Below are 27,221 nucleotides of genomic sequence, written 5' to 3' on the forward strand. Positions count from 1 at the left end.
TACACAATGCACTTCTCTCTCAAGAATGCGCTCTCTCCCGCCAATTTGTGCACATTCATATTTCCATAACTTCATTGTGTGAATTGTTTGTGTTTGGTTGTTAGTGTACATCAATTCCCCATTAAATATAGCACCAGTAGTACATTTACCATTATTTCCTATAAATCCTAATCTACAATGTTTGTTACAGTGTGGTGCCAAGATAACAACATCTCCCTCATCGTGATCAACACAGATGATTGTGGACTACAGGAAAATGAGGACCGAGCACACCCCCATTCTCATTGATGGGGCTGTAGTGGAGGAAGTTTAAAGCTTCAAGTTCCTTGGTGTCCACATCATCAAACTATCATGGTCCAAAAACACCAAGACAGTCGTGAAGAGGGCACTACAATGCCTATTGCCCCTCAGGAGAGTGAAACGATTTGGCATGGATTGGATCCTTAGATCCTCAAAATGTTTTACAGCTGCACCAGAGAGCATAATGAACTGTTGCATCACCGCCTGGTATGGCAACTGCTCGGCCTCCGACCGCAAGGCACTACAGAGGGTAGTGCGTACCGCCCAGTATATCACTGGGGTCAAGCTACCTGCCAGGAACTCTATAGCAGGCAGTATCAGAGGAAGGTCCTAAAAATTGCCAAAGACTCCATCCACCATAGCTATAGACTCTTATCTCTGCTACCACACGGCAAGGCTTCTTAACAGCTTCTAACCCCAAGCCATAAGACTCCTGAACAACTAATCAAAAACCCAGACTATTTGCATTGTCCCCCCAACCCCAATTTTTACATGGTTGCTACTCTCTGTTTATTATCTATAGTCACTTTACCTCTACATGTAAATATTACCTCAATTACCTCACCTAACCTGTGCCCCCGAACATTGACTCTGTACCGGTACCCCCTGTATATAACCTTGGTACTGTTATGTTATTGTTGCTCTTCAATTAGTTGTTATTTTTCAGTTTTTTCATGTATTTATTTTTTACTTAAGTTTATTTTAGTAAATACTTTCTTGACACTTATTTTTCTTAAAACTGCATTGTTGGTTAAGGGCTTGTAAGTAAGCATTTCACTGTAATACAATTTGATTTGATTTTGACTTTGGTTACAGTAATTTATGTTAATGCCTTCAATATTACTATTCCAGTATTCCCATTTTCATTGTCGGAGTGGACAGATTGTCTGGAGATTGCACAACCTCTGCTACACTCATGGAACACACGTTTTGGTTTATTTCATTCCATTTCTGAGTTCTGTCAATTTAGTCATTGTCTTTTGTTTGGCGCGCTCTTGTCAATGTTGAGTAAGGATGTGCACGCATAGAAGTAGGCCTATAGGCTACCTGGCCTGCACGCAAATGTAGGCATATAAATGTGCCCATTTGTGGATCTGAAAGTATTTCTGATTGGCTTAATGACCTGTGGAGCTTCTCAAAGTAATGTTTTCTTCACCTCAAACATCAAGCAAACAAAGTCTGTTTTTACATCCATTGAGAATTACAATGGTTTCTCAATGCATTTGAAAAATATTTCCAACTCTCTCCCTATTCGATAACCACGCAGTGTGAAAGGAAAAAATGTAATGCTCTGATCCAGTGGAAACATCATAAAATAGGCCTACCTGACTACTTCCTATTAGCGCTTGACTTGGACTGAAATAGGTTCCGGTACTAATTGTGGGTGCTGATACTGTTTATATTTATATGCATGAGCTCCACAATACTTTTGAGCTAATATTCTATAAGAGGAACAAGAACATTTGAAGTGCCGGTACTCAGCTCCGGTGAGCTCCTGCCCAAGTCAAGCACTGCTTCTTATCCCTTGCACAAATAGCCTACAGCTGTGTTTGTCCTAAGCTTATTGGTGTGGGAAACTCTGAGGGCCCAGAATATTTTATACAGTGTTGCAAGTTCACTAGTGTAAACTCCGGGATGGACCCAAGATACAATGTTTCAAGTTCATTGAAGACATGCCATGTGTAGCCAATGTGATTTATAGGATTTTTTTTTTATCAGGATATTTTCAAACTGGAGGCAAAAATGTATTTTTTTGCACGGCTTTATGTAGGCTATTACATAGTTGGCAATGGAAGTTACTTCATAGGTTTGTATCATTTTCATTTAGATTTGGATAGAATTTTGATTAACCACATGACAATGATTTTGAGATGTGAAAACATTATTATAAATTAAATTAAACTGTTTCACAAAAAGCTGCATGTAAAAACCATAACTGGCACGCAGATTTATAGAAATAGTAAGAAAAATTGGCATTCCACATGAAAGGTTGCCGACTCCTCGTGTAGCCTATTACCAGCAACTTCAGGAGAGTGATGGCAGAATCTGGTAAAGCCAGTAAGGAGCGGGAGGAGAATAGTTGGGTCAGGTTTTTCTTCTGGTTATCTAGATCTCTGGCTCCTTCTTGAGGCATTTGTATTATTTCATCAAACTGTAAGCTTAAAGCATCAGACAAGCTCAATGCATATAGGGAATTTTATTAAAACAGACAGGGTGTGTCTATATGTAGAAAAATACACTTGTTGACCCCATCAATTGGTCGAAAGAACAGACTACTTTTGGTCGACTAAGATTTTTACTTTGTCAGGGACAGCCCTACTTGTTTGTCCCTCCTGAGTCACCATAGCAACAACATGGCCACTTCCTCAAAATAGTAAATTCCTTTAAAAAGTCAGAACTAATCGAAGATAAATCAAGAAATCTGATATTAACCTTGACTTTTTTGTAGAGGACATTTAGCTACGGTGTTTGGTGCAGAATATATCAAGTAAAAAAAAACATGGAAAACTACTCAGTGCAGTCTATCGAGTCGGGAAAGTCTGGCTGCGAGCTCAGGACTGATTCCTGAAAAGTATAACATGTATACAATGTCATGCAAGCTAACAGGCTGACCACACCGCTCGCGTCGCTTGCGCGTTGCAAAATAAATGTCGAAATCTATGTTATTCAATTATTGCACCCACACTGCATAGGTATGCTCTACTACATTTACTCAGGATATGTGATCATGACTACCGATGCATTGGCAGATCAGATCTAGACTGTAGTTGGATCTACAATGGTATAGTCAAACCCTAACCTCTTCTAGAATCCTCCACACCACACAAACAATTGAAACACGCCATGAAAAGATACACGTCAGAACAAGTCAGATCAATATGTAAGCGTCAAGTCCAATAGCTTAGCTATGTACATGACTGTAGCCAGGGAAAATGAGGAACTGTGAGGAACAGAAAGGGCTTTCAGAAAGACCAGACATTTAGTTACAGAAAACAGTGATGATATTCAAAATAAGAGATAAAAGTATTGTGCGCAAATTCAATTAATTCAAACCTTGAGTAACCCCAACCGCACACGTTATTGTAACCCCTCTAAAAGCACACCTGACACTGATTCAACTTGTCAACTAATCATCAAGCCCACAATGAGTTGAATGAGGTGTGTTTGTCATGGGCTACAACGGAATTGTGTACTGTTGGGCGGTACTCGAGGACCAGGGTTGGGAAACACTGACTTAAGTGATATTTATTAATCAAACATGAATAGACAAATGTATCCATGTCTGAGTCTGCCCGACAAAAGCAAGGGGCAGGCGTCTCTGGTCTCCATGTGATACTGGCATGACCCTGAAGTTAATATTTAAAGAGTGCACCCGACAAGTGTCCCCTGTGAAGCTGTAAATCAAATGGTAGTGCAGGGATCAGAGAGACAGTTGGACAGACAGATGCACAGACACACACACGCCAAACAAACAGGATCTAACATAACTATACTATGAAACAAAGATACATTTTTATAAAGAATGGTAGTAAAAAGCTTTGGAGCACCTTAAATTAAATGTTGGGCAAAAAGGCAAACTCAGCTCCATCATTCATTGAATCAGATGGCTCATTCATCACAAAACCCACTGATATTGCCAAGTACTTGAATTATTTTTTCATTGGTAAGATTAGCAAACTTAGGCGTGACATGCCAGCAACAAACACTGACACTACACATTCAAGTATATCTGACAAAGTTATGAAAGACAAGCACTGTAATTTTGAATTCCATAAAGTAAATGTGGTAGAGGTGAAAAAGAAATGTTGTCTATGAACAATGACAAGCCACCTGGGTGTGACAACTTGGACAGAAAATTACTGAGGATCATAGTGGACGATATTGCCAATCCTATTTGCCATATATTTAATTTAAGCCTACTAGAAAATGTGGAACAGTGGGGACTGTGAAGAGACACACACACAGGCGCAGACATATGCATACACACACACAGTAACATAAGCACCATATTAGAGGTCGACCGATTAATCGGAATGGCCGATTAATTAGGGCCGATTTCAATTTTTTTTTCTTTTTTTACACCTTTATTTAATCTTTATTTAACTAGGCAAGTCAGTTAAGAACACATTCTTATTTTCAATGACGGCCTAGGAACGGTGGGTTAACTGCCTCGTTCAGGGGCAGAACAACAGATTTTCACCTTGTCAGCTCTGGGAATCCAATCTTGCAACCTTACAGTTAACTAGTCCAACGGAATAACGACCATTGCACTCCACAAGGAGACTGACTGCCTGTTACGCGAATGCAGTAAACCAAGGTAGGTTGCTAGCTAGCATTAAACTCATCTTATAAAAAACAATCAATCAATCATAATCACTAGTTAACTACACATGGTTGATGATATTATCTAGCGTGTCCAGCGTTGCGTATAATCTGACTGAGCATACAAGTATCTTAAGTATCTGACTGAGCGGTGGTAGGCAGAAGCAGGGGTGTAAACATTCATTCAAACAGCACTTTCGTGCGTTTTGCCAGCAGCTCTTCGTTGTGCGTCAAGCATTGCGCTGTTCATGACTTCAAGACTATCAACTCCCGAGATGAGGCTGGTGTAACCGAAGTGAAATGGCTGGCTAGTTAGGCCGCGCTAATAGCGTTTCAAACGTCACTCGCGCTGAGCCTTGGGGTGGTTGTTTTCCTTGCTCTGCATGGGTGACGCTGCTTCGAAGGGTGGCTGTTGTCGTTGTGTTCCTGGTTCGAGCCCAGGAAGGAGTGAGGAGAGGGACGGAAGCTATACTGTTACACTGGCAATACCAAAGTGCCTATAAGAACATCCAATAGTAAAGGTTAATGAAATACAAATGGTATAGAGACGTCTTACCTGGGAATATTGAAGACTCATGTTAAAAGCACCAGCTTTCATATGTTCTCATGTTCTGAGCAAGGAACTTAAATGTTAGCTTTCTTACATTGCACATATTGCACTTTGTTTTGCACTTTGCAAACACTTTGTTTTTGCATTATTTAAAACAAATGGAACATGTTTCATTATTTATTGGAGGCTAAATTGATTTTATTGATGTATTATATTCATTCAGTATTGTTGTAATTGTCATTATTACAAATAAAAATAAAATAAAAATTGGCCGATTAATCGGGCATCAGCCTTTTTGGTCCTCCAATAATCGGTATCGGCGTTGAAAACTCATAATCGGTCGACCTCTACACCATATACACATGGATTTTGTTTTGTAGATATGTGGTAGTAGTATAGTGGCCTGATGGAACTCACTTAATGTGTCGTGAAATCTGTTGTGAATGTATTGTATTGCTTTTAAAATTGTATAAATTGCCTTAAATATGCTGGACCCCAGGAAGTGTAGCTGCTGCCTCGGGATCCATAATAAATACAAATACAAATAACAGTGAAGGTATGCAGGAGCTACTCTGTCACCTGTCAGAGGGATTACTTCCTGGGTCTCTGTAAATTATAAAGGGAAAAAGGTTGCCCCCCCTCCCGATCTGATATTGATTTATCCGCTGAGGCAAGGATAGTATATTACTGTATATTGACAAGATAGTCAAGTTACATCTCTAACAATGGAAATACATGTCTTCAAAAGGTGGAAAGCAGATAGGATGAGGCGAGAACAGGTGAGACCATTCTATCCAATGTGAGGGCAGATACACACATTAAACAAGAGGCCATAAAGATAGATAGATGGCTCATCTTTGTATTTGTGCCATTATAGTGTCTGTGACAGCAAGGGCAGCGGCATTTAGGCAATCTCCATTTTAAAGTTGTATATTGGCTGATTGCTCCGAACTCTTAGGAATCCCCACCAGTTGACCTATTTAAAATGGTGGAAGCCCTCAATGGCAATGTCCATGCTAAAACGGATTATACCCATGATGAGTCCTTTATCTCTATGACAACAGGCACAACTCCCATATTTAAAAAACAACAACATTTTTTTGAATGTAACCTTTATTTAACTAGGCAAGTCTATTAAGAACAAATTCTTAATTACAATGACAGCCTACCGGGGAACAGTGGGTTAACTGCCTTGTTCAGGGGCAGAACGACCGATTTTTACCTTGTCAGCTCGGGGATTTGATCCAGTAACCTTTCGGTTACTGGCCAAACACTCTAACCCCTAGGCTACCTGCCACCCCAAAGTTGTTGCCAAAATGCCCCGCTTCGCCAGATCCTCTCTGGCTGAGGTCGGACACTCATGGGTGCAGTGGGATACAGACTTGACTGACCTATACCGCATCTCAGTGAAATGAGCACACACACAAAGGAAAGCAAACACACTGACACACACACTGTAAAAGCTGTCCTGCAATGTTATATAGTAATTATATCACACTATGTGACCAGGCCTTTGAAACACACCCATTTGCATCACTTCCATCATCCCCAACACACACAGCAATTAACAGGAACGTCTCAAACGGTAGCAATGGCAAAACACATAGTTATTCCACTTCAAGTCTTTAAAGTCTTAACCAAAAAGTAGTCTCTCTTCAAGAGCCCTGCCAAGCAAAAATAACTAGAACCAAATCCTTGGCAATGATCAATTGTCTTAGTTCTACAGGGCTCATACCCTTCTCTGGTGGTCCAACTCAGCATAACCATTTTCCAACACTCTCACTATCAACACGTGTGGACTAGCCTAATCAGCCAAAACTGCAGATACATTTCAACCCAATTGTTGGAAGGTGGATGTGTTGTTCCCAAGTGGCCATGTTAAGAGCATTGAAGCATGTCTGTGTCTTTTCACATTATAATACCAACCCAAACTGTACTAGGCTTAAGTTGGCACAGCTCCGCTCAGTCTTGTGAAAAGGGCATAGGCCTACTAGACTAGGGTTGGAGAGTATGACTATCGGTCCTGGAGGGTATAGAAACGAAATATGGCATTCAGAGCCACTCCTAGTGAAGTACCCAGTGGGATCTCCCACCATGCACTTCACCTGCCAGCTCCAATCTGCTCAACACCACTAACTGCTGCTGGATTGTGTAATTGCTGGCAAGAAGCTATTCACATTTGAGCTATTCAAGCTATTCATATTTTATCATGTGTTAAATTAATTTGGCCCAATTTTGTAGGGAGCAGATTTGCTGAGGCTGGGTCTGTGAGAATTCGATATCAATAAGTGTTCTCGTATTAAATAATGGCTAGACCTTGGCGAACCCCTTTAGGGTGTTTGTTTGACCACGTTTTTTTTTTCTGAATTAGAATGGACAGAACAATGGGGCGAATGCTGGCACACTGCCAGTGAGAACAATTATGTGTACACACACACACACACACACACACACACACACACACACACACACACACACACACACACACACACACACACACACACACACACACACACACACACACACACACACACACACACACACACACACACACACACACACACAGTGTGTGAGGCCCCATAGTATACTGACTCATGCCCGAGTGCAAGAGCCCCCTCCAAATGCTGCTGGTCATTTCAATCTAAAAACTGCACATTTCAGTACAGCTGAACTTCACTCATGCATCCCAGTGGCACTGGGGTATGAGGTATGAAATCACAGTAATAACTTGCAAAGTGGCATGTTGCCACCGAGGCGAGCTAATTTAGAAATCTCACTGCTCCTCACTTTCCAATAACTTGATGGCACTGTATGTACAAATCTTATCTGCCTGGGAACATGTTAATGTACATAAGCAGCCATAACTGTCTCGGCTGGTGTAGTTATCACATCACATTTGTATCTATGCCTTCATCTCCAATAATACTGCTCTTCAAGTGTTTTCTCCCCATCTCTGCTTCTCAATCTCTTTTGCTGTATCTCTCTCTCTTTTGCTCTCTTTCTTTTGCTCTCTCTCTTTCATTTGCTCTCCCTCTCTCCTTCCCTCCCTCCCTCTATCCATCCCTCTCGTCATCGCCCTCCAAACACATACACACACCTCAAAATGCCATCAAAAGAAATGGCGCAACACAGTAGACAGACTGCCACTTCCCCTCAATTGCCTCCTACACCCCACAGCAATGGCAAACACTTTTGGTAGCCCGAGCAAGCGTTGTGGACTATAGCAAGCTCTGGTTACCATGGGGACCGCTGCATCACCACATGCCTGTACGGTGGGGGTGGTTATGGGAGAAAGAGAGAGAGGGAGACTTGTGTCCATGGGGCTTAGTGGAGGAAGACTGCAGTCGACAAACTCACAGCGACCTTTGGGGGGGGGCTCACTAACACCCACTTCTTCAAAAACGCAGTGGAATTCATGCTATAGCCTCTTTATAACTGGAAAGCCTGCATATGGCGGAGTATATTGTGACTAAATATTGTCATTTTATTTAATTCTGCCATAACTGATGTATGGTAGGTATGCTTTTAAATTAAGCTATTTCTCTTACCTTCGTCCTTTTTGTTCTACCTGAAATGTTATGTCGGTATCTTAGCATACCTGTCTCCAACCATGTATCAGAATGCCCAGGGGGCCACAACATTGGATTTGACAGGAAGCTAACATTTCACACACAATGCTCCAGTCTGTTCATCACTAGGGGCATTAATAATCTCCCCAGCATGTGTTTATCAGTATTGGACCTGTAGTCAGTTGTGTGTCTACGTGTGTTTTGTATGTGTGTGCGTGTGTGTGTGTGTGTGTGTGTATGTAGGCAGACCAAAACCTGCCAGCCTGTTGGGGTGCCGACCGATCCGAGGGGGACGGGTAGTGGATGGCGGCGGGTGACCACACACACGCAAACACACACACACACTCTCCTGGGCACCACTGTGTCTAATGCGTTCAGCATAATGTCAACCATTGGGGATGTTTGCCTTTGTGTTAATTACACATCACCAGGAGCCCTCATGAACACACACACACTAAGATATACACACATACACACACCAGTGACCGAGTGCCAATGACCAGTCTGGTGTAGCGAAGAGTAGAGGAGGAGGGTGGATAAATATGCCAGCACCAGTGTAAGACAACAGTGGGTAATGAAGCGTTGAGAGAGAGGGTTCATTACAGATTTGCCTCAGCCTCGGCTTAAGTTTAGCCCCAGCCTCGGCTCTTACGTCTTTAATGAACATACCGAGCCCTCCGACGTGGTGGCGTGGGGGGGGCATAATATGCTCTGCAAAATCATCTACTACGGCGTTAGCTCATCATCGCTTGGCACATCCCCATGCCCTCGTTCTAGTGCCTAGCTACTGCCAATACTGTAAGACGAGCTGAAACCCTGAAAGCACAAACAATTAACCTCGGAGCATTAAAACGGCCCTCTCTTCTGCTTCCGGCCAATCAGCTCTCATGACCGCCTGCAATCCACCCAGGCCATTACAACTCTGGGAGAAAGCAGCTGGAAGCTTCTGTTTCTTTCAGTTTTCTCTAACCGCAGCAAGAAAACTGGTGTTGTGGAGAACCACAAGGGTGTGTTGTTGGCCAGTTATTGTTTGGCCCTGGGTGTCCAGTCCAATCCTCATGGGCAGCATGTCAGGGGCAGAGTAATGTCCTGCTAGGTGAGCCACGGGAGTTTTAATTGCATCGCTGGGGAGCCGGGCACTTCCAATCGTCAATTATGGATACGGCCGTAGCAGGATGTGTAAAAGATGTATGGCGTTTCCCTGGGATAAATTGCTCTCGATCGATCAGATTGTTAGGTAAGGGAGGGGATATGCCCGCTGTTGATGGTGTGTGTGTGCATTCGTGTATGTGCTTGTTTGCAAGTGTGTGTACATTCTCCCTCTAATTGAGTCTACCGTGATCTGTGGATTGACTTCACCTTGGTGACCTTTGCACAGAGGGGTGAACAGCTGCAGAGAGTGGATGAGAGGCCTGGGTAATGATATGCCACTGCTGCAGCACTGCTCTCCAAGAATCAAGCACTAATACAGCCCTGTGCAATGGCAAACAACACAGCAAACACAACATATAGCATTGATTCCTCCATCCCAAACTCAACACAAGCCCTAGCGACTAAAGACATATAGTGTACCGCCGTGTAAGTCAGACTCAATAACAGTTCAGGTAGAGGTGGATGATACTCAATTCAAGCCAGTAGAATAGTGCTCCTCTACATCTTTATTTCCACTGCAAACAGTGACAACTATATGATATATACTGAAAAGAAATAAGAAAAAGTGAGCTTCAATTTGACATATTTTCACAAGGTAAAAGTGGGATGCTGAGTGGGCAGCTGCTATTCAGCCAGTAACGTGTATTTCAATACCACTGAAAAATAAATTAAGCAATACGTCTCTATCTTGGTTTGGAGATTAAATATTAATTCAGTGGTGTGGTTTTCTGAGAAGTGTGATTAAAATGAAATCAAGGCATATCAGTGGTGGGCGATTCATTTCTCTTAACGGTGGCGTCAGAGGTGTGTGTTTTATCTCAGAGATGCCTGTGGCCTCCGAAAGGTTAATAAATGGATTCACCTTAAAATGATGTTTTGGGATTTTGGTAATGAAGCCCTTTATCTACTTTCCCAGAGTCAGATTAATTCATGGACACTATGAGTCTGTCTGAATCCCGATGTATCCCTTTAAACCAGAGGAATAACTGTATGGAAGAGAGGAAGGAAGAGAGGGAGAGTGTGCAAGAGTGCAGCCATTACCTTTAATGCAAATTCACTTAGCAGTCAAACCGACATGCCACAGATGGAGTGTCTGGACTCCGGTCTTCAAAAAAAGGATACTGCAGCTTACCTACTAAGCAGTCTCCGACCATAGGATGAGCAGGGCAAACTGGACTCACATCCAGCGGAACATTACCACATGTAGGGGGTATGTCACCGGTGATTTGACTAAGGCTGCAGCTAGCGATTAGCTGAGGGTCAGAGTGTTAGACTCAGTCAGGAGAAATGATGAAACGCTTCCTTGAATTGCAACCCCCTCACCCCCACGGTGGGAGGGATTTAGCGACACCCACTGCGGCAGACGAGCTGGGAAAAAGTTGGGCAGTGGTTGCATCTGTGAGGAAACGGCTTCACATCAGCTCCACGCTGCCCCGAGGGGCCTCACTCGCCATGATCCCTTAGTGTTTGTTTACAGCTCTAAAGAAAGGGACAAAGTTATTAAAAAAAATGTCCCGAAACATTAAAATAACGGCTCCCGTTTACAGGAGACTCACTTGGGGCCGGCTGTGCTTTCATTCATCACTTGTCGGTTTACGGGATTCTATAACCAGCCATCCCTGTTATCCTGTTATATGCAAAGACATATAACCCAACTTATTTTAATCTCTTCACCTTGCACCATTAAAATGCGTCACCATCTACACATGGCTGAAAATCAAGGAAGGTGTGAAGTAAAAAATAAATAAATAATCGCCAGTCAAAAAGAAAGGGGAGATACTGGGCTGTCAGAATGCTTTGGGGAGCTATTGAGGATATGTGGCATATTAAAAGAAAAGTTGAAAAAAGAAAATGTCACCGGTTTTAAAAACAGCTCTCTTTTCTGTAAGTGAGTCCATCCTTCCATCACCAGCAAGGAGGGAATTCAGAGGAGACATATCAGGTCGAATGAAAGAGAACTCTCCCAAGCATTCAGACTGAGTGATTGAAACAGCTGTGGTATGTGAAGGGAGAGAAAGAAAGAGAGAGGAGGGAGGGATCACAGCAATCAGTGTAGCGGCCTGTGCGCCCCGAAGGGAATCTGTTAAAAGTGCAGTGGAGAGAGCATGCACGTTCTGTGCCGAGCTACCCAGTCTTCTGGACAGTGAGGGTACAGGTTAAAATGGCTCTCTCTGTCATACACCTCTCCATCTCTCTCCATCTCGCACTCAGTCTTTTCTTCCCATTTCTTTCTCTTCAATTCTCACACATTTCTTTCCTTCTCTGTCCTCAGAGGTTGGTTGTCTTTTGGAAACACCATCTCTGATTAAAGAGACAGCGGCCATCTCTTACAAGTCCCTCCTCCTCTTCTCCCTCTCTTGTCTCTCTTCTGTTCTCATTGGCTCTGGAGAAGAAGCACTTTCCGACTATTAAGTCATTCGCCAGGTTGTTGGCTAGGAGAAGTCAGCATTGTTAATATTCAGAGAGGCACCATCTTGAACACGGTGCGCTCTGATTGTTTACCCAGGGCTCACCGACCGACACTTAGGCTGGAGACACTTTTCCCCTGTTGTCACCTCGCTCCTTCCTCCCTGGTCTCTCTCCCCATACCTATCCAGGCAGTTTGGCTTGTTGTGGGCACTTGTGGACCCAAACCAATTCCACCCGAGAGCCCTAAAGACAAATTTAACATGATAACATGTCACAAACTCTGGGCCTGGATTGTGCAGAGGAGAGGGGATGACGGGGGGAGCCGTGGCCTCTATGCACCTTTTTGATTTGGAAATGAGAGGAGTCAACCTGCAATTGGATCCAATATGTTTTGGGTTAGTGAAAAAAAGTGTCCAATTGAGATTAAACAATATCCAGGCAAATTATTGGCTGTCATTTCAGTAACCACGCTGATATGCTGAAATCGGTGTACATTTAAGTACAGATTATGAAATACAAAAGGTGGCTGAGTTGTTTTTAACTAGGCAAGTCAGTTGAGAACAAATTCTTATTTACAATGGTGGCCTACCCCAACAAAACCCTAACCCGGACGACGCTGGGCCAATTGTGTGCAGCCCTATGGGACTCCCAATCACGGCCGGTTGTGTAACAGCCTGGAATCGAACCAGGGTCTGTAGTTACACCTCTAGTACTGAGATGCAGTGCCTTTGACCGCTACACCACTCGCCACAATGGGTCAAAAAAACAAACCATGTTAGAGGCCTAGCTGAGAATATACAACATGCATTGGTATAGTAAAACAAAATATATCAGTGCCTGAATACCCATCAGTGTTTCCCCTATATTCAAATGGCAGTGGCACTGCTAAATTGATGCCACCACTTCAAATGGATTTATTTTAATTAATTAGTTATTAAGATCAGTGACAAGTTACAACCACTTAACCTGTATCATATACTCCACATTTTGGAGTCTGATCTTTATTCATAACGTTATAAATGACCAAAGAACTGGTAATGATCACGGTGAGGAGGTACTCCAGTTTAAGTGACTCAGCTAGCCTCGAATTGAGCCTCGAGATGTACTTCCGGCACCGACAGAGATGGCCGCATCGCTTCGCGTTCCTAGGAAACTATGCAGTTTTTTGTTTTTTTACGTGTTATTTCTTACATTGGTACCCCAGGTCGTCTTAGGTTTCATTACATACAGTCGAGAAGAACTACTGAACATAAGAGCAGCGTCAACTCACCATCAGTACGACCAAGAATATGACTTTCGCGAAGCGGATCCTGTGTTCTGCCTTTCACCCAGGACAACGGAATGGATCACAGCCGGCGACCCAAAAAAACAACTTTGTAAAAGGGGGAAACGAAGCGGTCTTCTGGTCAGACTCCGGAGACGGGCACATCGTGCACCACTCCCTAGCATTCTTCTCGCCAATGTCCAGTCTCTTGACAACAAGGTTGATGAAATCCGAGCAAGGGTAGCATTCCAGAGGGACATCAGAGACTGTAACGTTCTTTGCTTCACGGAAACATGGCTCACTGGAGAGATGCTATCGGAGTCGGTGCAGCCAGCTGGTTTCTCCACGCATCGCGCCGACAGAAACAAACATATTTCTGGTAAGAAGAGGGGCGGGGGCGTATGCTTCATGGTTAACGTGACGTGGTGTGGACACAACAACATACAGGAACTCAAGTCCTTCTGTTCACCTGATTTAGAATTCCTCACAATCAAATGTCGACCGCATTATCCACCAAGGGAATTCTCTTCGATTATAATCACAGCCGTATATATTCCCCCCCAAGCAGACACATCGATGGCTCTGAACGAACTTTATTTGACTCTTTGTAAACTGGAATCCATATATCCTGAGGCTGCATTCATTGTAGTTGGGGATTTTAACAAGGCTAATCTGAAAACAAGACTCCCTAAATTTTATCAGCATATCGATTGCGCAACCAGGGCTGGAAAAACCTTGGATCATTGCTATTCTAACTTCCGCGACGCATATAAGGCCCTGCCCCGCTCTCCTTTCGGAAAAGCTGACCACGACTCCATTTTGTTGATCCCTGCCTACAGACAGAAACTAAATCAAGAAGCTCCCGCGCTGGGGTCTGTTCAACGCTGGTCCGACCAATCTGATTCCACAAGACTGCTTCCATCACGTGGACTGGGATATGTTTCGTATTGCGTCAGACAACAACATTGACGAATACGCTGATTCGGTGAGCGAGTTCATTAGAAGGTGCGTTGAATATGTTGTTCCCATAGCAACGATTAAAACATTCCCAAACCAGAAACCGTGAATTGATGGCAAAAAAAAAGTGCAAACCACTGCTTTTAATCAGGGCAAGGTGACTGGAAACATGACCGAATACAAACAGTGTGACTATTCCCTCCGCAAGGCAATCAAACAAGCTAAGCGTCAGTATAGAGACAAAGTAGAATCTCAATTCAACGGCTCAGACACAAGAGGTATGTGGCAGGGTCTACAGTCAATCACGGATTACAAAAAGAAAACCAGCCCCGTCACGGACCAGGATGTCTTGCTCCCAGGCAGACTAAATAACTTTTTTGCCCACTTTGAGGACAATACAGTGCCACTGACACAGCCCGTAACTAAAACATGCGGACTCTCCTTCACTGCAGCCGACGTGAGGAAAACATTTAAACGTGTCAACCCTCGCAAGGCTGCAGGCCCAGACGGCATCCCCAGCCGCGCCCTCAGAGCATGCGCAAACCAGCTGGCTGGTGTGTTTACGGACATATTCAATCAATCCCTATCCCAGTCCGTTCCCACATGCTTCAAGAGGGCCACCATTGTTCCTGTTCCCAAGAAAGCTAAGGTAACTGAGCTAAACGACTACCGCCCCCCGTAGCACTCACTTCTGTCATCATGAAGTGCATTGAGAGACTAGTCAAGGACCATATCACCTCCACCCTACCTGACACCCTAGACCCACTCCAATTTGCTTACCGCCCAAATAGGTCCACAGACGATGCAATCTCAACCACACTGCACACTGCCCTAACCCATCTGGACAAGAGGAATACCTATGTGAGAATGCAGTTCATTGACTACAGCTCGGCATTTAACACCATAGTGCCCTCCAAACTCGTCATCAAGCTCGAGACCCTGGGTCTCGACCCCGCCCTGTGCAACTGGGTACTGGACTTCCTGACGGGCCACCCCCAGGTGGTGAGGGTAGGCAACAACATCTCCACCCCACTGATCCTCAACACTGGGGCCCCACAAGGGTGCGTTCTGAGCCCTCTCCTGTACTCCCTGTTCACCCACGACTGCGTGGCCACGCACGCCTCCAACTCAATCATCAAGTTTGAGGACGACACAACAGTGGTAGGCTTGATTACCAACAACGACGAGACGGCCTACAGGGAGGAGGTGAGGGCCCTCGGAGTGTGGTGTCAGGAAAATAACCTCACACTCAACGTCAACAAAACTAAGGAGATGATTGTGGACTTCAGGAAACAGCAGAGGGAACACTCCCTATCCACATCGATGGAACAGTAGTGGAGAGGGTAGTAAGTTTTAAGTTCCTCGGCGTACACATCACAGACAAACTGAATTTGTCCACCCACACAGACAGCATCGTGAACAAGGCGCAGCAGCGCCTCTTCAACCTCAGGAGGCTGAAGAAATTTGGCTTGTCACCAAAAGCACTCACAAACTTCTACAGATGCACAATCGAGAGCATCCTGTCGGGCTGTATCACCGCCTGGTACGGCAACTGCTCCGCCCACAACCGTAAGGCTCTCCAGAGGGTAGTGAGGTCCGCACAACGCATCACCGGGGGCAAACGACCTGCCCTCCAGGACACCTACACCACCCGATGTCACAGGAAGGCCATAAAGATCATCAAGGACCACAACCACCCGAGCCACTGCCTGTTCACCCAGCTATCATCCAGAAGGCGAGGTCAGCACAGGTGCATAAAAGCTGGGACCGAGAGACTGAAAAACAGCTTCTATCTCAAGGCCATCAGACTGTTAAACAGCCACCACTAACATTGAGTGGCTGCTGCCAACACACTGACTCAACTCCAGCCACATGAATAATGGGAATTGATGGGAAATTATGTAAAATATATCACTAGCCACTTTAAACAATGCTACCTAATATAATGTTTACATACCCTACATTATTCATCCCATATGTATACGTATATACTGCACTCTATATAATCTACTGCATCTTTATGTAATGCATGTATCACTAGCCACTTTAACTATGCCACTTTGTTTACATACTCATCTCATATGTATATACTGCACTCAATACCATCTACTGTATCTTGCCTATGCCGCTCTGTACCATCACTCATTCATATCTTTATGTACATATTCTTTATCCCCTCACACTGTGTACAAGACAGTAGTTTTGGAATTGTTAGCTAGATTACTTGTTGGTTATTACTGCATTGTCGGAAGTAGAAGCACAAGCATTTCTCTACACTCGCATTAACATCTGCTAACCATGTGTATGTGACAAATAAAATTTGATTTGATTTGATATAAATACACTCACTGAGATAAACTGTAATTTAACCACTGGTAGAGTTCCTTTGCAGTCTTTTGTGGATTTCAGAAATAATTCAGCTAAAGTTGCTAAATTTATTTTCTTACAAATAATGTGTACTTGTTTGAAACCAATCAGTTCATAATTTGCTCTAAAATGCTCTAGAATATTCATCCTAGTATGCAAGAGGTTAAGTAGGCCAAGTCCATGGCACAAGTAAACTCTTTCAAGTGAACGTATTAAGAAAATGGGAGCGATTGTTGCAAAGTAGAGACTTGTCTTGTGCAACATTAGACAGGACAAAGCCCATATACCTGGATAATATAGACAGACCTCTTGAGGAAAGCTTTGAATGCAGACCGGCAATTTGAGGTCTATTGTAATACACTAAAGAAGGCAGAAGACCAGGTCTGATGGACTGGCTTCACTTACCAAATGTGCACGTGCACGCGCACACGCACACACACACACACACACACACACACACACACACACACACACACACACACACACACACGCACACGCACACGCACAGGCACAGGCACAGGCACAGGCACACCCACGCACCATAAACGTTATTAAAGTCAGCACTTCTTGTTGGATGAATGTTGCAACGCAAAGTACACCTGAAGGCAAATAAAGCTAGCAGGAAGTAGGTTGGAGTCTCTTAGCAGGGCAGCTATTAAACAGGCCAATATTTGGAGTTGAGGGGAGGCTTAAAAGTTAAAGTATACAGTAGTTACCCAGAACAGTCTTAAACAGCCCTCATCTGAGCAGAGAAGATTAAAGTCAGTGGGACATTGCGGGGAGGCGATATGAAGTGGAAAACGGTCAGGAACGAGCTGGGAATAACAGCCGCCTTGACTCGCCTCTCGATCCAGGTCACCCCCTGCGGCCTAGCTAATGTACAATAAACCAATTACAAGCCATTAATATTTAAGGAGCTCATTTCACTCATATGCAATTTATAAAAACTGTGGAAGGATGAGTAAGGAAAATGGCTGCCCCCAAACAGAGGGAAATTAGCATAGGGTTGCATTTTGCTTTATTAAGACAAATTGTCCTGGCGCTCGAGAGCAATTAGACAAATGGCTCCCATTCTGAAACGTGTCATCAGGCGCCAACGAAGGCCCTGGAAGTCAGATTTTTCACATTAACACCACATTTGATTATCTGCAAGGCACTTTTGAAGAATATAATTATGTGCATCTCCAAATTCAATGGAGCATGCATGGGGTCTTGGTTTAGCCACACATTTTGGCAGGGGAAGAAGCAAACCTCTCCTTTTGCACAAAGTGTGGTGGTTTATCAAAGAAGTGTACGCCAAACTCACTTGTGATCTTGTTTGGGCAAGAGCACTGCCGTGAGAGAGTGTGCGTGCGTGTCTATGAGACTGGGCAACCTCAACTCCAGATGGTAAATGAGAGGTCCAAGGATGAGCGGGTTTCTGGAGCGGTGCAAGGGGGGACAGGATGGTGATTTCGAGAGAGAGAAGGGAAGGGAGGAGAAACATAAAGACTTGGGCAGCTCTGGCAATAAACAACCTCATCCTCAAGGAGGCACCGTGAACCATCACAATCAAACCCCTGTGCCCAACATCTTCAACACAGCGGTTAGCAAACGATTCCTTTATCATCGTACTCCCATGCTTTGCTGTTAATATGATCTAGACTGGGCACGAGCATATTGTCTATGGAACAGAGCATCTGACTCATTGGCCAGCAGCTTTTATTACATTATCTAAGGAGACACACATTCTCATGACGGTCAAGGGATGTGTCGCTTCGCTCAGTAACCGGCTTATCAAAGGGTTACAATTATCATCTAGTCGTCTGGAGTCGATGGGATGAAAAGTGGTACTTCCTTCACAATTATAAGTCTAATATTTTGTCTGAGAGGGTAATATATAGCTCAACTACAATAGATGCATTGTATGATTCCCATTGTTGCTGGGTAACCCTGAAGCAAAAGTCCAATAGTGAACCAGAGGTACTACCCATTTTGGCCATTCTCCTCAGGGGATGGGGAGTTTGTGTGTGCGTGCGGTTACTGGACAGGGACCTTTGTGACTTGGCGGAAGCCCCCTTTCCTGATTTGAAGCAACAGCCCAATAGATAACAGCACTGGCATTGCCTATTATAGCTCGCCAGGGGAGTCTGACTGTGTGTGCGGCTACTGGACATGGGCCTCACAGTTGACGGAAGCCGCCGTTCCTGTTTAGAAATACTGCAGCAAAGTTTGAAGGGAGGCTTGATATCCTCGGAGGAGCCTTTGCCACGCGTGAGCACCTTTGATCAGGGTACTGGGTCAGCCTGGGTGTAACAAAGTTATTAGGGAACTTATTAGGGCAGTCAGGGAGCCGCCTAAACCCACGCTGATTCCATCATTACCAGCGCTGCAGCAGGGTTATTACCATCCCACTGCGAGGGCTTTGTAGCAGGGTTTGTGGCTCAGCTAGTGTTTGTGTGCATCGGCAATGGCGGGAGCGACAACGTTCTAATGGGAGATGAATCTGGTTGGGAGGAGAGCTGAGGGATATGATCAAATCCTGGATGATAAATGGTGGAGCTCCGGCCAGAGTTGTCTTCAGGACTCTGGGGTTTAGAGCTGACCTTTAGAAGCATTAATGCAGGCTTGCTTTCTGGAAATGGGAATTGGGCATTATTGCTAAAGCTAAGAGAGAGCAGGACACCAGAGCAGAGGTGGATAATAGAAGAGGGAGAGGGTTAGCAGGACAAACTCTGCACAAAATTGGTAATATACCCACACACGCAGAGATATTACACAAAACAATAACCTTCTGTGATTTTGGCTGGAGCATGGGTTTCACAGTTTGGAGTGTGTTGGGTTGGCAGGCAAATTCATTGTCAACATCGCTTTTCTTTCTCCCTGCAATTGTAAATTAATGTTTATCAAATTGGAAACACCATTGCACATCTGTGATGATGTTAAGACACTTCTACTGCAAATGTCCATCAGAGAAGAAATTCACAGCGAGCCTCCATCAACGACAGTTTCCTTGTGAACACACTTAAAAAAAAAAAATCTAAGACCTTAGTTTAATTAAGTTCAGAGGGGATTTTAATAGCTTGGCTGAACCCAAACAGTCATTTCTCGACCTGTAGACCATGACACTCTCTCTCCCTGGCCTCCGCGGGTGGGCACTGGATGGAGTGCCGGGCTCATTAGCAGCCTCGCCATCATTAACATAGAAGCATGCTGGGAGAGGGAGGGGCCGGTGAACTTGATCAGAGGGGTCGAGCGCAGCCGCCAGGCTCCTCCCCGATAATTATGGCTGGGCCAGCTAACAACCCAATTATTTACATACATCTTCATTAGGTTTATCAGTAGAACTGCTAGTGTAGCGGAATAAGGAGGGACCCCTACTCACAGACCACTTAGTGTACACAGCCATCGATCCACTCTATGCTACACTACACTAGAGATTAAGAAGTGCAGTAGGATTGGGGGAAAATGATGCAAGAGACAAGTAGCGAGGCCAAGCCTTTTCTCCATCAACCTTCTTAAATAAGTTGAATATTTATAGTCATATTTCTGTTTTGTACAAATAAGGTGTTTTTACACGGAATAATGCATATGCTGAAAAATATGTATCAATATTGACAAACTTTGCAATACAGTTGACCAGTGGTGTCAAAATCATTCCATGGAGGGCCTAGTGTCTGAAAGTTTTTGTTTTTTCCTTTCAATTATGACCTAGACAATCAGGTGAGGGGAGTTCTTTACTAATTAATAACCTTAATTCATGAATCAAGTACAAGGGAGGAGCGGAAAACCCGCAGACACTCATCCCTCTGTGGAATGAGTTTGACACGTGTGCAGTAGACCAGGGTTGCCATTAAGTGTTATGCTACTTTAGTTGTTTTGTTCAGGATGGTTTCACTCTCTTAGTTTTGTTGCTGCCACACACTGATTAAAAGCTTCTCAGAACAGTCGGAAGCCTCAAACACATGTCATCATTACATCAAGGCATATGCCCTCTGTGTGTGTAGCAGGCGCTGTTGGCAATGGAGAAACGCTATTAGGAGAGCGCAGGTTGAAGAAGTTTGCCAACATCAATCTTATTTCAAACAGAACTGAAAAGCCTGGCCGACAGAATTGCTTTTCAAATGCAGCAGGCCATGCTAGGCGCTCAAACCACAAGTACATCTGATTTGATCCCAGGAGCTGAACACAGGCAGAACCGCTGATTGATACCACCAAGTGAAGGGACTCGGGGGTAAAGAAAAGAGAGAATGATAGAGGGAAGGGAAGAATGAGTGAGGGAGGAGGGAAAGGCCAAACTACCAGTTCTACAAGGGAAACCAAATAGCAATACAATGACGTGAGGAGTTGCTCTGCTCTCCGGAGCCGATTTAAATAAGTCAGAACAAATAGACCCTAGTGGACACATTTCCCCCAGTGTTGCAGCAAGGTCTGGCCTGGCAGAGAGAAGGGGTTGTTTGGGGGCAGCAGCTTTGATGGGGGTGGACAATTATTGACCTCCACTCTCTCATTCTTGGTAGGAGATGATGGGCGATAAGGGTCTACTTAGCAGGTTATGAGGGCACAGGTACAGTGGGTGACCTGGCTGTACAAAGTATCACTTCCCTTCCTCTTCCTTGGGAGATCAGGTCGATCCACAGAGGTGAAGATGGGCCTTAGAATCCAAAGGATAATCGGCCAACGCATTACCATCTCCGCAATCAGGCAAACATCTACAGTTTCGGTGAGTAAATGAAATTTAAAGCAATGTGAACAGGCTAGACCTTATATTCAGCAACTCTGCTTCCAGCAGACCCCTCAGACAACACTGCTGGCTTCAAGCGTTGTCGCTGGGATGTTGGCTGTTACTGCAGAAAGGTAGCCATAATTGGAAATACAGTAGGATTCTGATCATCTAAAGAGGCTAGAAGCAAAGCTGTAAATCCCTGTTGATTATGGTTTCCCCTTTCTTGTTAAAACCAATTAAATGGCACGGCTCGTGTTGTTTTCAGACAATGTGAGTAACAAGTGTGACTCCCGAGGAACGGCGAGTTAAACAGAAGCCTTTTTGCACCATTTTCCCAAGGCAGTTCCAGGTTCTAGGGAACACATTTACACCTGTTTGCCTCATCTTTCATAATGAAGCGTGCTTTAGTTATAAATAATCCAACCAAAATGGGGGGGGGGGGGGGTGGAGAGAAAAAGAAAGAGTACGAGAAAAATCAACAAAATTGAGGGCTGGCCAAACTTTTCACCAGATGAATAAAAGGTTGCGATTTTCCAGATATATTAAGTTGGTTTCGAGTAGGAACTTGTTTGGTAGGTTTGCTGGGAGGATTTATAGTCTTTGGTAATATGGTTAGACGGTGAGGTCTTGTGAACTAATTTGCCTTCCCAAGCATCACCTCACCTCACATAATACTCTCCATCTGGTACAGGAAGCTCAACCAGCAAAAATGTGTGTCACGTGTTATTGTCAAGGCTGTGCTTCTGGGAATCCAAAGATGAATAGTCAGTATAGAAATGGGGTCAGGCTCTTTGACAAAGGCTGCAATAACAGTAAAATGTTAAAGCACATCTTACTCTAAGGCATTCTTAGATCTCATGAGTTTGAATGATTCCCATTGTAAAGTGAAGGTTAAAAAAAAGTTTTTTTTTTTTTTTTAAGGATGGCTGCATATCGTTTTTTGCAAAATACTATTGCTCCCCTCCGCGATACCATCGCACGTCAAAGGCGTTTTCACCCGCTTTTAACTTTGTCTTAAAAAGAAAAAAGAGAATGGTACTCAGGATATCAAACATTAAACAGCATTGTTTTAATTCATGAGTGTATCATGTTCTGTTTCAACAATAGAGGGGAAAAGAGCTGAATCAGTGAACATGCTGCGGGCGTAATTGATAGGGATCCAGCTAAATCTTTCCAAGCTGCCTGAGGGACCACAGAGCTTACCTATAGAACCCGACTGTTACATGTATGAGGAAGAATTTCAATTTGAAAAAGACACTGAAAATAAATGTAAAGCAGAGTTACTCTGGGACCTATAGAACGCAAATAAAGGAAACATAACAACTATAAGAATGTAGATTAAAGAGAAAATGCCAATTAAAAGAAAATGGAATACAGTAATAAATATTGCATAATCATGTATTAATAAGTAGTATTATATTTTTTTTTGCAGGATCTGTATCCCTTGTTTGTCCGAGGTGAAAATGGATAGGAATTACACTTCTGAAAGAACAGACAAGTACAGCACACAAAAGCTACTATTAATTATTGCTGGTGTTAATTAGTAACCGTGTTTCTCCACCGGAACGCTATGGTTTCCTTGTCTGCGTGTTATGTTCTTGTGATCTCTTCCTCCCTTGCTGATGCCACGTTAAAAATAAAGCAAATGGTAGAGACCAAAGCAAAAACACTCCCAAACTACACCCTCGCCCCTACCAACACGCTCTGAGGGCCCTCCGTTGTCATGTGTTGCTGACGAAACTCAGAGGTTGAATTCCAAAGAGTGGTGATGGGATCAATCAACTTAGGGACAGACTCCAGACTTGAATGACGCAATTCATGTTCCACTTTTAAATGTGAGCATGAAAATCAAATTAACAAATTGTTTTAAAAGATATAAACCTCAGTCACAGTTAAACATTTAATTAAATGTGTCAAGTCTGGAAATAAGACAAACAAATGCACAATGCATATAATTAGGCACGCCTATCCATTCTTTTGTATGAAATTGCACAAACATATTGCAGTGCGTGTCAGGGATAGCACCTGGCTCTGATGCCTGCAACCTCAGTCAAAGTGGCTATCTGAGGGACTAATTAGCCCCTACGCCCTCGATAATTTTCACTCCCTCAGCTTTGGGACACTTGTGCAAATGGCGGTGGTGCGGGTAAATGTATCAATGGAGGGGCAAGAGGAAGGGGGTGATTTGGGATTCAGCCTGTGTCTTGTCGTCTCTCCTGCAGAGAGAGCAGTGACATGGCTCTTGGCCTTTACCCTTTGCTTCATTAAGCCCAGCTAAATTTGCTCCCTCGTTCCCGCTATTATTCTCTCCATCTGCATTGTGCCAACCAATCACATCCCAGCTTCAGGGCTACATTGCTGTTTATTTCATAGAGCACCAGAGAGATTTGTTTTGTTATGTAGTCGTCAGGGGAGAGGAGAGGAAAGGAGGAGAGGAGGGGAGAGGAGTAGAGTAGGAGCGGAGAGGAGGAGCAGAGAAGAGAGGAGAGGAAAGATGCCTACAGTCTGGCTTGTGTCCTGACAAGACTGTGAGGAGACACGGACAGTCATCAGGATTGGGGTCAATTTCACAAATGAATTTCTCATTCAATTCTCTCTCCCTGTAAATTCCATTTAATTCAATTCAAATTATAGGTCAGTCTTAGAATTCAGAAATAATAAATAATTTCAATGTTAGGTCAATTCCAATAATTAAATTCCCAATTCAATATTTTCCCCAACAATTCCACAAATACCCATTTTAATTAAATTCCCTCAGGGTTTCAGGCTGATCATGTCATTGTTCAGATTGCATAGCTATACTAGAAATATAGGAAATAAGATTGAAGTGATTAAAAACAAATCCTACAGTAAAATTTTATACTATGTGCATTCATTCCATTAACTGGGAAATGTACAAATATTGAACATTGCATTTTGAGTCCAAACAGTCTAATTAAATTCCAATTACATTACTTGAAAAACAAAATTTGAATTTGACTCAACATACATTTTCCACTTCAAAAGTAAATTGGAATTGATCTCAACCCTGGAAGTCATCACACCCACCAACTCAGAGAAGAGCTGTGATTCCAGTTCTGTATGACAGAGGTTACCCCTACGCTCCCACTTGGGGAGGAATTACAAGAGTGTGTACACATTACATACACATGTCAAGAGAGCTGGAAAACACTGGTATTGTCATGGGAGGACTACACCACAACACACCCTCTCCCTCAAAACACAAACTAGCTTTCCTTCGGCTTGTGTTATTCATCAGCAAGTTAGGTAGTCTGGATGTGTATCTCAGAAACAAACTGAGAAGATAAACTCCCAGAGCTTCCTTCACTGGGTCTCCCTTTGGAGGAGCATCGACTGGACTGGAAAAGGCTGTGCCAAGTCAAGCGTGACTGTCCTCAGTTCAGTCATACACATGCATATAAATACACATACACAGAGAAATGCAATAACATTTAACTTTTTTTGCAAGAATTGTGTGGGAGTCATTTTCATCACGTGCACACACACACACACACACACACACACCCATACACACCCACACACACACACACACACACACACACACACACTGAAAGTCACTCAACAAATAGAAAGAATCCCTACTGTATCTCCAGCTTCGAAACCCTGACACACAAACACAGTGCAGCAGCAACAGCAGTGGAACCGTTAATTGGCTCAGAGATTTCAACACACAACCATCCACAGCCGGATTGTTCAAAGACACAAGAAAAGGAGGATGGTTTTAACGATAATCAACATTTCACAGAGACAAATTGTTTCTTAAAGTGTCTGGAGATGAAAGCCACTTGGTTTCCCAGAGCCGGGTGGCCAAACAAAGAGTGTGTGTGTGTGTGTATATATATATTCATTAGTAAAAGAGGGGAGAGGCCTAATGGGGCCTGCTTACCTTTGGTCCTGGAGGAAAAGCTGAGGGAGAGCTGGGCAAAGAGGTCTTGGTTCTCAAACTTCTCCTCTTTGACTTTGATCCAGAAGCAATTCTCTGCCATTTCCTGAGGTACTACCTGCAACAACACAATGAGGATTAATTTATCGCAAGGTGCAATCAGAGGCCGTCATTCCTTCCACAGCCGGTCTGGCTACCACTCCACTTAAATGTAATTTCTTCAAACCTCACTCATTTTTGTGAGTGTGCACGCGCGTGCGTATGCACATTGGTGATCACCCATCATGTTGCACATCGCACTCCATTGACATGCACCAAAAACAGCACAGACGAAAATGATTGGTATAAATACTTCAATGTATCAGTTTCGCTTAAGGTTGAGAGGTTTGGCAACTTCACTGCATGAGAGTTGATGAAGAAGCTATTACATAAATACTGGTAGTCAAATGATAATCCATCATGAATAAAAATGGAAGAATCAAATGCTTTATTATTTAAATATTGAAAGAAATCTGGCTAAAGACAGAAACAACATTACACAATTTGAAATCATATGGGGCAGGTTCTTACAAGTATTAGAAACATCATTGGGTGTGGATACGGTGAGAATGTGGGACTGAGCAAGGGTGATGTCAATCATGTTTGTGGAAATGTTTGTAAATGTTAAGTTGTTTATAGTTTTTTTCTATGTATGTTTTTTGTTTATTGTACAAAACACACATGAAAAAAAAACACTACATGACCAAAAGTATGTGGACAACTGCTCATTGAACATCTCATTCCAAAAACATGGGCATTAATATGGAGTGTGTCCACCCTTTGCTGCTATAACAACCTCCACTCTTCTGTGAAGGCTTTCCACTAGATGATGGAACGTTGCTGTGGGGACTTGCTTCCATTTAGCGTTCTAATTCATCCCAAAAGTGTTTGATCAGGTTGATGTCAGGGCTCTGTGCATTCCAGTCAAGTTATTCCACATCGATCTCAACAAACCATTTATGTATGGACTTGCTTTCCTGAAACAGGAAAGGGCATTCCCCTTTCCTGTTGCCACAAAGTTGGAAGCACAGAATTGTCTAGATTGCAATTGTATGCTGTAGTGTAAAGATTTCCCTTCACTGGAACTAAGGGGCCTAGCCTGAACCATGAAAAACAGCCCCAGACCATTATTCCTCCTCTACCAAACTTTACAGTTGGCACTATGCATTCGGACAGGGAGTGTCAGCACTTGGTGATCCAGTTCTGTGAGCTTGTGTGGCCTGCTACTTTGCGGCTGAGCCGCTATTGCTCCTAGACATTTCCACTTCACAATAACAGCACTTACAGTTGATCGTGGCAGCTCTAGCAGGGCAGAAGCTTGACAAACTGACTTGTTGGAGAGGTGGCATACTATGACGGTGCCACTTTGAAAGTCACTGAGCTCTTCAGTAAGGCCATTCTATTGCCAATGTTTGTCTATGGAGATTGAATGGCTGTGTGCTTGATTTTATACACCTGTCAGCAATGGTATGGCTGAAAAAGCCAAATTCACTTACTTTTGTGTGTATATACAGTACCAGTCAAAAGTGTGGACACACATACTCATTCAAGGGTTTTTAATTATTGTTATTATTTTCTACATTGTAGAATAATATTGAAGACATCAAAACTATGAAATAACACATATGGAATCATGTAGTAAGCAAAAAAGTGTTAAACAAATCAAATATATATTCTATATT

General features: G+C 43.5%; 1 protein-coding gene across 26 annotated transcripts in view; it reads right to left on the bottom strand.

Annotated features, from left to right (window-relative positions):
* Positions 1-27,221, bottom strand: part of LOC110505192 (protein diaphanous homolog 2) — a 650,263-nt gene that overhangs the window by 391,415 nt on the left and 231,627 nt on the right. For all 26 annotated transcript variants that reach the window (XM_090219966.1, XM_090219963.1, XM_021584240.3 and 23 more), the window contains one exon: positions 25,504-25,618. In XM_090219966.1, coding sequence (XP_090076092.1) covers positions 25,504-25,618 — 115 coding nt within the window. The remainder of the gene's footprint in view (positions 1-25,503; positions 25,619-27,221) is intronic.

The sequence above is a fragment of the Oncorhynchus mykiss genome, chromosome 25, assembly GCF_057628025.1.
Source record: "Oncorhynchus mykiss isolate SJ-2025 chromosome 25, ASM5762802v1, whole genome shotgun sequence".
Taxonomy (NCBI): domain Eukaryota; kingdom Metazoa; phylum Chordata; class Actinopteri; order Salmoniformes; family Salmonidae; genus Oncorhynchus; species Oncorhynchus mykiss.